This window comes from Ochlerotatus camptorhynchus, unplaced genomic scaffold (assembly GCF_037179485.1).
Source record: "Ochlerotatus camptorhynchus isolate MF236.1 unplaced genomic scaffold, CSIRO-AGI_Acam_v1.1 ptg000622l, whole genome shotgun sequence".
Classification (NCBI taxonomy): domain Eukaryota; kingdom Metazoa; phylum Arthropoda; class Insecta; order Diptera; family Culicidae; genus Ochlerotatus; species Ochlerotatus camptorhynchus.
The window spans coordinates 360,177-375,397 of NW_027041101.1; the positions used below are offsets into that span (position 1 = coordinate 360,177).

A 15,221-nucleotide genomic window follows, 5' to 3' on the forward strand; every position below is an offset into this window, starting at 1 on the left:
ATATGACATCACTGCTCTTGTCTCGCTTTAGTGTCAGTATACTGGTCCTTTCGGCGGCGCACCTAATAAATATTTAAATTAGCTTCAATCAAAAGCAATACGCCTTCCAGGCCTTGATTGATTTTCTAATTTTTCGATAATACCACCGGCTTGCGTTTTCATTTTTTCTCACTCTTTCACCGACGGTCCTCTAATCAATATGCCATGATCAGTAATTTTCAGCTCGGACAGAACAGTAGCAGTTTGAAGGCTTTCGGATCTGGACGAATAACTGTACAAAGATGTATTTTTTTTTCGCTCGGTCGTTCGTTCGTTCGAGTATAGGGAATCGATCATCGGCGATATTAGGTAAATTTATTGCTAAAAGGTACAGGTCGAATGGTAACAAAAAGTGAACCGAAGGGCGATGCAATCATCAGGAGAGAATCTGCTCGTAATCCACGGCAATGATCTTGCTACTGGAATGTGAGATGCAAGCCCGTGGCAGTAGGAGGCACAGCGCAGCGAAGGATGGAATTTTGGCCCGAGGGCTCACCAGAAAGCAGCAATCCCAAAAGTAGACCTTGAAGACCCGGGGCGCCCGCTCGTAGATGATATCCAGGACGAGTGAGCTCTAAGTAGATTTTGGATTTATAAAGAAAGGAATGGCATAGAGCAAGGAACTTACTGTTCTAACGCAGCGCAGGATGATTTCCTTAACTGCTGCCATGTTCGGGAACTGGTACAGTAAGTCTTCCTCGAGGTAGACATCGTAAAGGAATAGTTTGGTGATGGACTCAAAGTGGTTGAAGTATCGCTGCAACTGTTAAATAGAGCATTTGGGATAGTTTGTTGAAAAGTTATAATCGGTGAGAATGACGGTACTCACGTATGCCCTCTCGGAGGGTCGAACGCTGAATCGTCCTTCTCTGATGGTGTGATTCGAGATCCGTATCGTGCTCAGTGAAGGTAAATTGTCTCCCAGGGGTGCTAGGTTCTCTACGTACGTGTGAAGGATCTCTAAATTTAGTAAATTCCACGGTTTCAGATTGTGGTCCTTTTCGATTCGCAGCAGAAGCTCTAATTTCTAAAATCAAATTTGTGCAAGCACTCTTTGTTGGTGAAATGAGTCCTGTTGGGTCAAAATACACTTACCCTCAGAGCGTGTAGGCTTGCAATGGCGTTACAAGCGTCCAGGCACAAATCAGCCCCCACAATCGAAAGGGATTGCAGGCTTCGGCAGCGCCGAAACATCGGTGCATACCCGAGCAAGAAATCATTGTGCCGAAATCCAATGCCAAGATTCTTCAACCGACCTAAGGTTCTTGCGAATTTCCCGCCAATTTCACTGGGACTGGAAAACCGTTCCGGAAAAAATGAATCTGATTTCAGTTTCAGTGTTCGTAGCTTTTCAAAATCAGAGATATCACAACACTCAAGAAGCAGTCGCAACTTGTTGGATTCCACAAACAGTTCCACGAGTTGCTCAGCTACACTAGCAACCACCCGCAGCTCCTCATATTTACTAATAGTTATGTGCAATTTCGTTAGATGCCTCGAAATGTTCCACACCCGAATCTGCGACACTTCACAAAACTCAAAACAACAAATGGTCAAACTTTTCAAATTTGGCAGCCGACACGTTTCGCCATAGCCCTCACCAAACAACTCCTGCAGCAGATCGCCTTGGACTTCCTTGAGCGTCAGCTCCTCCAGATGATCGATGACCTCTTCACAAAATAACACCCTTCGAAGCGAATCCAAAAAATTCCTCCGGCTCACAGAATTTGGACTAGAATCGTTATCGCGAATACTGATGCACGGAAATTTTTCACAACTTTCTAACAGTTCTACACTTTCGGGATTCACTCTGAGCGTTCGCCGTTGCATGAAATGTTTGATTGTCAAAATTTCGTACCAACTTCTGCACACCAGATACAGTGACCGTCGTTCCCAGCCAGTTAACTTGTCAAATATGTTGCACAGTACCTGTAAGTATGGAAAATTTTAACACTATTTTCCGCTGATTACAGTTAAAAATTACCTCAACTGGTAAGCATTGTAATTCCAACATTGCTGCGTTAAAAACCGAAATTTAAACTATAAACAGAAAAATGCCTACTGCGATCGCATCGCAGCAGTCGCAGTGCTGTTGTTGCAGACCATCTGATCATAGAACACACACCATCATCTTTGCATCGCGTCGTCGCCGTCGTCACGAAAAGGATCAACCGAGCATTACTCTACTGCCGTCCCGTTGAAGTGGATTTAATTTTCAAGGCGAACCCTATGCGGCGTAATCTATGAACAGAACCAGAATGCAACAGAACATTGAAAACGAAAAGCAAGGACGAAACTCACCCTTGCCGTTCTTCTGCAGCTGTGCGCCTCCCGCATGTCGTAAGTTGGTAGCGGAACGTGTGAGTCAACAATACCAACAGTCAGTAAACGATAAAAGGGATGTTCTTCTTAATATTCAAACTCCAGAAAGAAACGGATACTGTGTTTCGAATGTTATGTCACGTGATACCCGTATGGCTTCTCTGTTTCCATAGCAACATAATGTAGGTGTGGGTGGAAGGTGGAACGCCAGCAAATCCAGCTCATCACCATATCCCATTGGCCTTTCTGACGTTTATTACTCGCACACTTGCTTAATCCCATTTTTAAGTGTGAAGTTTGTTATCCTCACTTTCGCTCTACACGGCCAATGAGATTAACCCAAATTTGAGTTAATGTTACTCATAAAATCGCAAAAAATGCAGAAACTTATCGCCGAGTAAATTTTCATGAGCTTTTCAGGTTTTTCCCGGTCCTTATTTTCCGGCATTTTTTTAGGTGTTCCACAGACATACTATATTTACTCATCGCTGAGTTTCTGGACTTTTAGCGATTCATGAGTAAACTGAACTCATATTTGGACCGATCTCATTGGCCGTACAGCCAAAAATGTTGGTGTGTTATTGTTATTCTCACTTTCAGACCATCAATACTCACGAATTCCATGTGGAATGATTAGGAATTTTAGTTATTTACGACAAAGAGAGAAATTTGAGTAATCCTCCTCCATCTTCGATTTCAAGATTAACAAATAGCTCATCCTCTTGGTTTACTTTCTTTGTCCGTTGAATTAGCTCTGAAACATTATTGCAATATAGAACAGGTTTTTCATAGCTACACCGAAAATAGTTTTCATGTAGCTTCCAATGGGAACGGAAATGATTTTAATCCTTAATCAAAATTAATGGAATTCATCTGAATTTCACAAAACATTTAAGCGATCAATTTGCAACCGTTTGAGTTTGGTGGTGCAATTTTTTAATAAATATTTCATCCAGTCTTCCTATGTAGATCTAACTCGTTTAAATGTTCACCAAATCCAAAGTATATTGTGAAGGCTAATTCCCACAAAAAATATCATGCTCGCCACACATTTGTTTTATTAAGAACTAAAGTATGAAAATTTTCAAACAAACAAGTATAGATTAAGGATAGTTTAGACGTTTAGAGGTTGTACAGAGGTTCTCATGTTGTCTCTTAGATATTTCACCGAATGACAATTGACAATATAATTTTCAATGATACCTTTCTTATAATTTTTTTTTGTTAGTTACTTTATTTGTACAGGCTCAATCGAATAAACTTTACAGAGCCAAGTTATCATTTTCTTTATACATTATAAATGTCTTAAATCTAAAATTAAAGGATTGGAACCGATTACTCGCGGTCTTCTCAAAGTTAGTGGATGACAATTGTTTGGATCGGGAGAGGGAAAAGGAGATTTGGAATATGATTTATGCTTCAAAAATGTCACTATTTCTAAAACATATACTCAATCCTATCGACGTTATATCAACTCTGTAATTACACAATTATTACAGAAACAAATCTACAAAAAAAAAAAAAAAAAAAATACACACACACATGCAAAACACAAACTAAACACAAGGTTAATCAAACTTACAATCTATGGTTAATATTCTTCAAGAAAACATATATGAGTTGCATAAACTCCAGATCGCGTCTAGCCAAAATATCCCGAACTGGAACATTAGGTTGTCTACCTCGAGCCCAAAGGGAATCGTACAACTCGGATCTGACTCCACGGTGCTCAGCACATGACCAAATAATGTGATCTGCGTCCTGGTAACCTTGTCCACATTCACAGAGATTGCTGTCTCCCAGCCCAACACGAAACAAGTGAGCGTTTAACGAATAGTGATTGGACATGAGGCGAGACATCAGACGAATGAAGTCTCGACCCACATCCAACCCCTTGAACCAAGGACTCTTCGACACCTTAGGGATGATCGAGAATAGCCATCGTCCCAAACTTCCTTCACTCCATTTATTTTGCCAGCTGGCGAGCGACTGTTGACGATAAATGAAGAAAAATTCGTCGTAGACGATTTGTCGATCGTAAATATCGCCTTCCATAGCGCCCACCTTTGCAAGCGAGTCCGCCTTCTCATTGCCCGGAATCGAGCAATGAGATGGGACCCATGCAAAGGTGATGACAAAAGATCTTAAAGATAAAGCACTTAGAAGCTCTCGTATTTTCATGAGAAAATACGAGGAGTGCTTTACCGGCCTCATGGAGCGAATAGCCTCGACAGAACTGAGACTATCCGTAAAAATAAAATAATGATCTGGTGCAAGTGAGGCGATCGTTTCTAGCGTACAATGTATTGCCGCCAGCTCAGCAACATATACGGAACAAGGAGCTTGAAGCATTCGAGAGGCGCTATGAAATTCGTTATAAATACCAAAACCAGCGGACGCCTCTATTAGTGATCCATCTGTGAAGAACGATCTTGCGGAATCAACTAGGCCAAACTTTGCAGCGAAAATTGACGGAGTAATCATGGAACGATGATGCTCTGGGATTCCGCGAATCTCTTGCGTCATTGATAAATCAAAATGAACAGAACTGTCGAAGTCGGAGAAGCAAACACGATAGGGATTATGCTGCGAAGGGCTGACATCCTGTATTATGTACACGTAGTACAATGACATAAAACGAGTTTGAGGGTTTAGCTCAAGAAGCTTCTCAAAGTTTGCAATCACCAGTGGGTTCATAATTTCACAACGGGTGAGGAGCCTGAGGGATAATTCCGAAAACCGATCAGAGAGTGGCAACATGCCCGCTAACACTTCGAGACTCATCGTATGAGTCGAGTGCATGCATCCTAACGCGATACGAAGACAACGATACTGGATACGTTCCAGTTTGATGATGTGAGTTATAGCCGCCGACTGGAAACAAAACTACCGTATTCTAAAGCCGATAAAATCGTTGTTCGGTACAACGTTAGAAGATCTTGCGGATGAGCTCCCCACCACGTTCCGGTAATTGTTCGGAGAAAATTGATCCTTTGTTGGCATTTCCGCTTCAGATACTCAATGTGGGATCTCCAGGTGCATTTGGAATCGAACCAGACCCCGAGATATTTAAAAGACATAGAATGAGTGATCGGTTTACCCAAAAGTTGAAGCTTCGCTGGGTTATGCTTCCTACAAAAAACGACCAACTCAGTTTTCTCCGTGGAGAATTCGATACCTAGCTGGATAGCCCAAGTAGACAAATTGTCTAAGGTATCCTGTAAGGGTCCTTGCAGGTCGGCCTCTCTGGGTCCTGTCATAGACACTACTCCGTCATCTGCAAGTTGTCTCAACGTGCAGTTGTCCCTTAGACAATTGTCAATTTCTCTGACGTAGAAATTATACAGAAGGGGGCTTAAACATGAGCCCTGGGGGAGGCCCATGTAGCTAAATCGTGAAGCTGTAGAGTTTCCATGAGAAAAGCTCATATGTTTCTCTGACAGCAAATTGTACAAAAAGTTAATAATTAATGGAGAAAGGCCACAAGCGTGGAGTTTGTCTGAAAGGACTTCAACCGATACTGAATCAAAAGCCCCCTTAATATCCAAGAACACAGAAGCCATTTGCTCTTTTTTAGCAAAAGCCAACTGAATTTCAGTGGAAAGCAACGCGAGACAGTCGTTCGTTCCCTTGCCCCTACGGAAACCAAATTGAGTATCTGAGAGTAGGTGGTTCAACTCAACCCATTTGTCGAGGCGAAAAAGGATCATTTTCTCCAACAATTTTCGAATGCACGATAACATCGCGATGGGACGATACGAGTTATGATCTGACGCGGGTTTTCCAGGCTTTTTAATGGCTATAAATCTCACCCGTCTCCAATCATCCGGAACAATATTAAGCTCCAGGAACTGACCAAACAAGTTCAACATGCGCCTCTTAGCGACGTCTGGGAGGTTCTTCAACAAGTTGAACTTGATTTTATCAGCCCCCGGAGCCGAATTGCCACACGAAAGGAGCGCGAGTGAGAGTTCCAGCATTGAAAAAGGCTGGCTGATCTCGTCTACCGAATTCGTCGTTTCGCGAGGAATCATCTGTGCCGACACAGAATCAGGACATACTTTTCGCGCGAACTTAAGAATCCAACTATCCGAGTACTCCTCACTCTCGTTGTGTGAAGACTGGTTACGCATCCTTCACACCGCATTCCAAAGCGTATTCATCGACGTTTCGCGCGATAATCCGTCCACGAATTGCCGCCAGTACATGGAGGCGAACCAGCCTAAGGCTGAAAGCCTCCTAAATAAAGCTAAATAATAATAATGCCGCCAGTATCCGCGTTTCTTGGCTTTGATGAGGCTCTTGAGTTCGCGTTCAAGAGCCGAGTACGCTTCGAAATGTACGGGGGTTCCACGTTTCCGGAAAAGCTTAAACGCGTCGGACTTTTTACGATAAACCTCAGTGCATTGCTGGTCCCACCAAGGGGAAGGAGGTTTGCTACGGAAAGACGTTCCTGGAACCGGCCGAGTTTGAGCTTGAAGTGCGCTGTCCAAGATCAGATTGGAGAGGAAGTTATATTCCTCCAACGGTGGAAGCCCTTCTACCGACGTAAGGGCATCTTCTATCACATTCTTGAACTTTGTCCAATCGATATTACGGGTAAGATCGTACGCGACGTTAACGGGTTCCGACGGATTGAACCCACTGGCAACTGAAACTTTGATCGGCAAGTGATCACTACCGTGGGGAACTTGGATCACATTCCACGAGCAATCCAACGATAATGAGTTAGAGCAAAGTGTGAGGTCTAATCTACTTCCATTCGAGGATGGGCCAGCCAAACGTGTTACTTCTCCATTGTTAAGAATTGTCATATTAAAGCTGTCGCAGAGGTCATATATCAAAGTAGAACGGTTGTCATCATACAGTTCCCCCCAGCCTGTACCGTGGGAATTTAAATCTCCCATAATCAACCGTGGAGCAGGAAGTACCGAACAGATATCTGAAAGTTGTTTTCGATTAACAACGGCTCTAGGAGTAATATAAACAGAAGCAATACAAAGGCTCTTACCTTTAATAATAGCCTGACATGCGACAACTTCAATACCTGTAAATTGTGGAAGATTCACTCTATAGAAAGAATGGCACTTTTTGATCCCCAAAAGTACCCCTCCTCCACGCGAATCCTCACGATCCAGTCGAATAATGTTAAAATCATAAAAAGGAAGATCGATATCTGAAGAGAGCCAAGTTTCACAAACAGCAAATGCATCACAATCATTATAGTGAACTAAAAACTTAAAAGAATCTAATTTAGGAATGAGACTTCGACAATTCCACTGTAGAACAGTGATCAAATCCCCGACCTCGTTTGGAAAATTATCCATCGAAAGAAATGATTACTGCAATGAGGGGCCACTTCAATGTCAATTGCTTCAAGAGGGTCTTCACAGAAGGAAGCATTGCCAGAACAATGCTTTTGAGAGGATCAGAAATATTGAGGTACTTGAGAATATCGTCCACAATTTTATCAAATGAGAACAACCCGGATGAAGAAGGGGCTTCTGTTCTTAAAAATGGGCCATCAGGGGTTTTTGATGTCCCCGGGAGAGATGGAAAGTTCTGGTTATAGTCAGTTCTGCGGAAACCAGGAGGAGTTGAAACTTCCTTTTTTCCATCACTCCTTGATTTGGGCAAGCTGATTTGGGGTTCTTGATCTGCAACTTTCCGCGAACGGATGCGTTTTCGTTTCCATGCAGAACCTTCCGGAAAACTGAAAGAAACTCCCTCCTCAGCCAAGTCAGAGTCAGACTCGTCATCAGACAAAACAGCAAAGGGATTTTTGTCGTTGGTTGATGGTGTGGCTGTTTTTAGCATTGCTGCAAAAGACTGCCTGGAACGCTTCTTAAGAGAGCGTTCTAGTTTCTCCCCGCGTTGTTTGTACGCCGGGCACGATGAGAGACCATGAGGAGTTCCCTTACAGTACACGCATTTTGGTGCAGTGACTGTGCAGGCGCCATCCTCGTGCTTCTCCCCGCATTTGGAACAGCGTGCCTTGCTGCCACTGTGAGAGGCCGTATGTCCCAACTGTTTGCAGTTTTGGCAGTTCATGACCCGAGGAACAAACAAACGCACAGGTAGCCGAAGTTTTCTCAACTCGATGTAGTGAGGAAGGGCTGAACCAGAAAAGGTCACCCGAAACGAGTCTGTGGGGGTAAAGCTCTTTTTACCCTCGCTGAAAGATACTGAGTTCAGCTTCTGGACTTCCAGTATCTCAACCGTGGGAAGCAAGGGGTTCTTGAAACGGCCAACCGCTTGCTTCGCCAAGATCTCGGGGGTCAGACTCGCTTCGGTGACCACACCTTCGATCTCCACATTACGAGCTGGGATGTACACTCTATACTCGAGTGTAAAGAGCTGGGAGGCAGCAATCTCGTTAGCTTGTTTCAGGTTAGAGACGACAACGCGAAGTTTATTGTACCTCACCTTCGAGATTTCGGTCACGGCCGAGAACCGCTTCGTCAGATCATTAGTAATTTGCATTACATTCAAAGGTTTCTTTTTGGGCTGAAAGTAAACAACCCATGGGCCAGTCGAGTCTTCTGGGTAGGCTCGCGATCGGGGGCTTATCTGTCCCTGTCCATTACCAGACTGAGATGACGAAGCAGGGATGGCATCATCTGATTTCTGGGATGACAGACGTTTTCGACCCTTCTTGCTATTTGTGGGATGCAAAACAACACTAGAGTAAATACTTTTAACGAGCGAATAATTAGGACTCCGTTCATAGGTTATTCATGATATTCATGATTCGGAGTGCCCGTTGTATAACTGAGAACCGATTCTTCAAACCATGATTCCTTTCATTCCATTATTCCTTTGAAAATTTTGGAGCAATGAACCACGGTGTGAACATGTACCACACCCACAATTAATAACCAAACCAAGTCCCCTTCAAAAAATAGTCATCCAAACGCATCCCTTCAGCCCAATTAACTGGCCATGGTCACCGCAGCAGCCCAGGAACCGAGATTCGGCTTCTGGTGCGCACTCAAGATGCCCGACAGGAAACAAACTCATTTCCTGTTACGCGTTTTATGGACCCCGCCAATTCCAGGTCGGACCTAATTTTACGGCACTAACCGAAGGGCGATGTGTGCATTAAAGCGCTTCTGCACTGCCCTGCACTTGGGTATTATGCAGTCAGCAGTACGATGCACTCGGCAAAAACCGGGCCCCATCATATCGGGCTCCAGTCCCAGCCCAACCAGAGAAGAGCGAGGAATGTATTCTCCGCAGAAGCTTTGGCTCTGAATAATATTTACAAACGTCATTTGATCGTTTACTGTATTATTAGTTTGTTTTAAAGTAAGATGCCTCTAGGCGATCCTTTCCAGACTGCAGCTCACTATCTGTCTCTCTGTCTCTGTCGCTCTCCTGTAGCAGCATGGCCGCAGCTCCCGAGCAAAGATGGAATTAAACTGCTGCGCGCGGTAGCATTATGCGCACCAGCCAGGGCCCGTTTATACGATGTGCCAAGATTACGACCCTTCGGCTTCCTCCTGGTTGGGCACGGAACGGCACGAGGTGGCGCAAAGAGAAATCACTACTGTTCTGCATTTTAATAAGTTTTGCGTTGCTTGCTGTTTTCAATCTGCGTCTGTGCATAGCGTTTGGTCATTTTTCAAGAACTTTCAACCACAAGGACCGAAGAACCGAGAAGACAAAGGCAAAGGGGGTTGCTCGGCTTCCTCGGGGCTATGGCTTTTTCGCTGAATTTAGATGCCTACAGGAAATGTTTAAATTATTCATAAATGTTTCGCAAAACGATTTCCTTTCGTTCGGGTTGTTTTACTGGTATTTTATTCTCACTTTTACCCGATTTCGGGTAATTATGATTCTTCCCGGAGTATCCTTATGGTGCTGGCTGTCATATGGCGATCGTGTCCTGGGCTCAGGCTCGTTCGTCCTGGTCGTGCAAAAACAATTTCGACCGACCGACGACTGCTAGCTGACTGACGGACACACGTTACTGATTTTCTGCCGGTTGCAGATGAGGGTAATTGCAGCCTTTTGGACTGCTTTTTATTGCAGTTGCGTTTTTTCGAGAAATTATGCTGCATTTCCTCTTGTTTTTTTCGGTGGCTAACACGGGATTTGGCTACCGATTCGCTGACTGGTTAGCTAACCGGGCGCAGGATGATGCGATGGACGACACAAGGCGAAGAAGGCATGAATGAAACCTCTGTTTGGGTGGAAGTTTGGCTGGCCAGCGGCGTTACTTCGAAGGAAGGAGGGATCCCGTACGATAATGTGAAGCTACTTTCGTGGTTATTTGCGTGGTTGCTGGTAAGTTTAACTGCGTATAGGACAGAATAAATCTAGCTGATATCACACTATTTGCGAAAACGACAAAGAATTTGCGATTTTTTCGGTCCTACCCAACAAACATTGAAAGCTGAATAGGAGCTTATGTTTATTCAGACTAACGATGCTTATTCAGCTTTTAATCAGCTCAAATTTTTTGTTGGGTAACTGAAGCACTATGGCCCGAAACGGCAATTTAGCAGGACAAAATAGTTAGAATTAAAAAATGATTTTTTTAAGGATAACCTAATTTAAAGCAGAACAATAGCTCTAAAATGGTCAGTTGAAGAGTAGGAACATTATTTTTTCAGCACAGTTGCTTGAAATATGTTTTTCTAAGCCCTTGCTAAAAACGTAACCACCTATACCTTCAAACAAAAAAGTTAGCTTTTTGATTTAGGTTAAAATGTGGACCATCCTAATTATCGTTTTTATAAAAAGGAGGCCTACTTCAATATAAACAACTGCTTCCAGGACACTATCCCTCTAAAATGAATAGTAACAGAGTAAATCATTTACTAAATTGCCAACTTGCAAATCAATTCAAAATCTACCTTCAAAAAGCTATGCACAACTCAAGTGAGTGACAAAGAGAAACATTTTCATTTAAAAAATACTAGCTATGGGCAGAGAATACGTCATTTGCAACCAACGAAGACCGCGTTTCAATGTAAATATTTCTTCTAATCCTGGAACATGATTTTAGGTAAGATACCGCCTAATATTTTTTCTTGTCAAAACAGTCAGGCCTACTGCGTTGCATTTTCCGGAAAGATGGTTCTGTGAAATGATTCGAGTTTAAATAAATATATTTAAACAGCTATGCATTTCGTGAATCTACAGGGGTGGAAAGATGCGTGGACATACCGTACCAAACGCTCCGAGTTATGTAAGAGTGATCATATGTGATGTAATGAATCGTTTATATAGAATAGTATAATTGAAGGATATCACCAAATGCCTCCAATGTTCCCCAAATTTCTAATTTATATGTAAAAATTGAATGATCTCACCAAAACTGGTCTGCTTAACTGTGATTATCAACTTTTCCGAATCTCTTATAAACTGCTACGAAATGTCACAAATGGAGTATTACTCCTTTGGTTGCTTATTTATGGTGTGATTGTATCGGACGATTGGATATTGGAGATTTATTTTTCGTAACTGCCACTTAATGGAGGATCCAGCGTTTATGCGAGGGGGACAACTCAATTGTTGCTGTAGATTACTTGGTATTACGTGAAACCTGATGGGAATCTCTGAAGTATGAGGAACGGAAACACCAGCATTTTTTTTTATCGATTATAAAAACAAACGCGGAGCGAAAGCACAAACACGTCATTCCTACTATCGGCATTTCAAACGTCTTAAAAATCACTCAACTCAATACCATAATAGTAAATTGTATGCTCAACAACTTTGTCCAAGATTGGAAGATGATCCGAGTTGATCCTGAAAAGTTATTAGCATTGTATTGAAGCAATGTCTGACTGATAAAAAAAAATAAAAGAAGAAAAAAAGAAATAGGAAGGATAGCCGAGAAATAGCCATGGGTGAATTATACCACACACCGCATAAATGGAGGAACTACTGTATTGAACATATCGTAATGGAAGGATCTCACTCCATGGCTCCAGTGTTTTCCTTATTATCCAGGCAACTTGCACGTGTAACAAGTGCGCTTTTCCATTTATTTATTTAGTTATTTATTTGTACACCCAACCGGGGGATGTAAGATTTGCTAACAATTATGTGGGACTCATCATCAGGGGATGTTAGTGGAGACCGCATGAACCGATGCGATATACCGAGCTGCAGTCCAATGCAAGAAAATGAGAAAAATGTGGAGTGTATTAGTGCGTGAAATTAATCATGTAAAAAATGTACCGACTGGGGGGGGGGGACTCGAACCACGAACGTTGCGATTATCAAACCGTGCTTTCTCCACTGCTCTCTCCATGCTTCGGGATATGGATAGGTTCATTTCCTCGCATACTCGACTCCGTTTGCTATTCTGGTGGAGAGAATCGAGGCAAGTGTGTGCGTCGTTCTACCATGTTATGCATAACAATCAAGGCAAAGGCTTGCTTGTATAGGTGAAAGCATATACAGAACACGGAATAAAAAAAAAGATTAAAAATCATCACATCGTCTGCAAGGTCAACTTCTAACATCCGCTGCGATGTTCATGAACAGAGAATGATAGGAATGGAACTAACATTCAATGAAATAAACATTTGGTTTGCGTGTACAGAATTCATAATTATACAATTTTCAACATTTAATTATATTGCATGAACTTTCGTTTTTTTCAATTAAATTCATAAATGTTGCTGGTGAATACATTTATGAATTTAATTGAAAAAAAAAAAACGAAAGTTCATGCAATATAATTAAATGTGGAAAACGAAAAACACACCGCGACACTAATTACACTTAAGTACTCAAGTAGCAATTTGGGTTTTATGAGGGTTCTGTAGACCATGATTTAAACTTGTAGAAAGCTTTAAAACCTGAAACGTTATTTGGGTATTAACTAAAGGGTGATACGGTCAAAATTTGGTCAAGGGAAAACGCGTGTAAATCGGTGAAATCGTTTATTTAAAAAATCAAATTAAATTTCTTTTTCAAGTTCAATTAGTATAAAATTCAGGAAAAGTATTCAGTTAGGCTTCCGCTTTTCCAAATCCGAATTGCCGGGCCTTACGCTTGACCCCTGCCATCAGATTTTGTACAGCCACCTTGTCCACCTTCTTCGCCGCAGAAAGCCAGTTTGCCTTGAACTGCTGCTCGCCCTTAGCAGTTTTTTTGGTCTTCTTTAGGTTCCGCTTGACAATAGCCCAGTATTTCTCAATTGGGCGGAGCTCTGGCGTGTTGGGAGGGTTCTTGTCCTTGGGAACAACCTGCACGTTGTTGGCGGCGTACCACTCCATGGCCTTTTTACCGTAATGGCAAGATGCCAAATCCGGCCAAAACAGTACGGAACAATCGTGTTTCTTCAGGAAAGGCAGCAGACGTTTATTCAAACACTCTTTCACGTAAATTTCTTGGTTGACAGTCCCGGAAGCTATGAAAATGCTGCTTTTCAAGCCACAGGTACAGATGGCTTGCCAAACCAGATATTTCTTTGCGAACTTTGACAGTTTCATGTGCTTGAAAACATCTGCTACCTTTCCTCTTCCTTTTGCCGTATAAAACTCCTGTCCCGGAAGCTGCTTGTAGTCGGCTTTGACGTAGGTTTCGTCGTCCATTATCACGCAGTCAAACTTCGTCAGCATCGTCGTGTACAGCCTCCGGGATCGCACTTTGGCCGTCGTATTTTGTTTATCATCGTGATTTGGAGTCACTACCTTCTTGTAAGTCGATAGTCCGGCTCGTTTTTTGGCTCGATGCACGGTTGTAGACGATACACCCAGCTTATTTGCGGCATCTCGGAGAGAGAGTTTAGGGTTTCGCTTGAAACTACCGGCAACTCTCTTTGTCGTCTCAGCGGCTTCCGGTTTTCGATTTCCCCCCGATCCAGACTTCCTGGCTGTCGACAAACGTTCCCCAAACACTTTAATTACATTTGTAACGGTTGATTTGGCAACTTTTAGCGATTTTGCCAACTTTGCGTGCGAGTAGCTCGGATTTTCGCGATGCGCGAGCAAAATTTTGATACGCTGCTCTTCTTGCTTGGACGGCATTTTGACAACTGAAGAGTGAATTCCAAAACCAAAATAGGAGCAACATTCTACACACACACACACCTTCAAAATGAGGGGTGTTCAGGTTTTTTAAATGCAAAATTGAAAGAAATACGTCAAGTTGATATTGACCAAATTTTGACCGTATCACCCTTTATGCTCACTTTTATGGATGTTCCGAATCTTCCAGTTGACCATTTGGTTGCAACACGAGCTGTCGCTTCGGGTTTTTTTTTGTTAAAAATGTATCAGAAAATGATACCCCCGGGTCTTTCGGTCGATCGCTAAGTGGTCTTCAGGGTTCATATTCCGATCACAACTCCGAATTCATTCTGATAAGACGTTTATGAGTGGTTTTGAAAAAAGCTCTAGGATCAGTTTCATGAATTGACCACTTTTATGGATGTTCCGAATCTTCCAGTGGACCATTCTATAGATCGTAGAGATTTTTTTCAAAACCACTCATAAACGTCTTATCAGAATGAATTCGGAGTTGTGATCGGAATATGGACCCTGAAGACCACTTAGCGATCGACCGAAAGATCCGGGGGTATCATTTTCTCATACAAAAACCCGAAGCGACAGCTCGTGTTGCAACCAAATGAGCTGAAGCTTTCAGAAAGTTGTTTTCTCACCTAAAGGCACAGTTTTGGGGAGTGCCCTGTAGAATATTTGATTTTTTTCATGGGGTCAGTTTAGTCGTCCATGCACCGTGTGTCATTCTGCAATTTCTGGATCACCTTACGAATTTTCGTCCTAATTTCGCCAACACTATTTTGGAAACCCTTTGAACACTTTTGTTTTAGAAACTTTTTCGAAATACTGCAAACAGCAAACTCTAGTTACGTATACGATATCCAACGTGAT

At 42.6% G+C, this 15,221-nt stretch overlaps 1 protein-coding gene across 1 annotated transcript; it reads right to left on the bottom strand.

The window, feature by feature from the left end:
* Positions 1-366: 366 nt before the first annotated feature.
* On the bottom strand, positions 367-2,054 carry LOC135714155 (uncharacterized). The gene is made up of 5 exons (XM_065237447.1): positions 2,024-2,054; positions 1,135-1,968; positions 869-1,066; positions 668-802; positions 367-613 (listed from the first exon to the last, which is right to left on the bottom strand). Exons 1-5 carry the CDS (start codon positions 2,051-2,053, stop codon positions 416-418), a joined length of 1,395 nt encoding a protein of 464 aa, XP_065093519.1. The 5' UTR covers position 2,054; the 3' UTR covers positions 367-415.
* Positions 2,055-15,221: the final 13,167 nt, after the last annotated feature.

What these genes read in the sequence shown, in the direction of transcription:
- LOC135714155 (XM_065237447.1), bottom strand. Translation starts at nt 2,053, where the DNA reads ATGTTGGAATTACAATGCTTACCAGTTGAG. An exon ending in CAAGCCTACACGCTCTGAGG is followed by an intron (nt 1,067 to 1,134) that starts GTAAGTGTATTT and finishes ATTTGATTTTAG; the next exon opens with AAATTAGAGCTTCTGCTGCG. An exon ending in GACCCTCCGAGAGGGCATAC is followed by an intron (nt 803 to 868) that starts GTGAGTACCGTC and finishes TCTATTTAACAG; the next exon opens with TTGCAGCGATACTTCAACCA.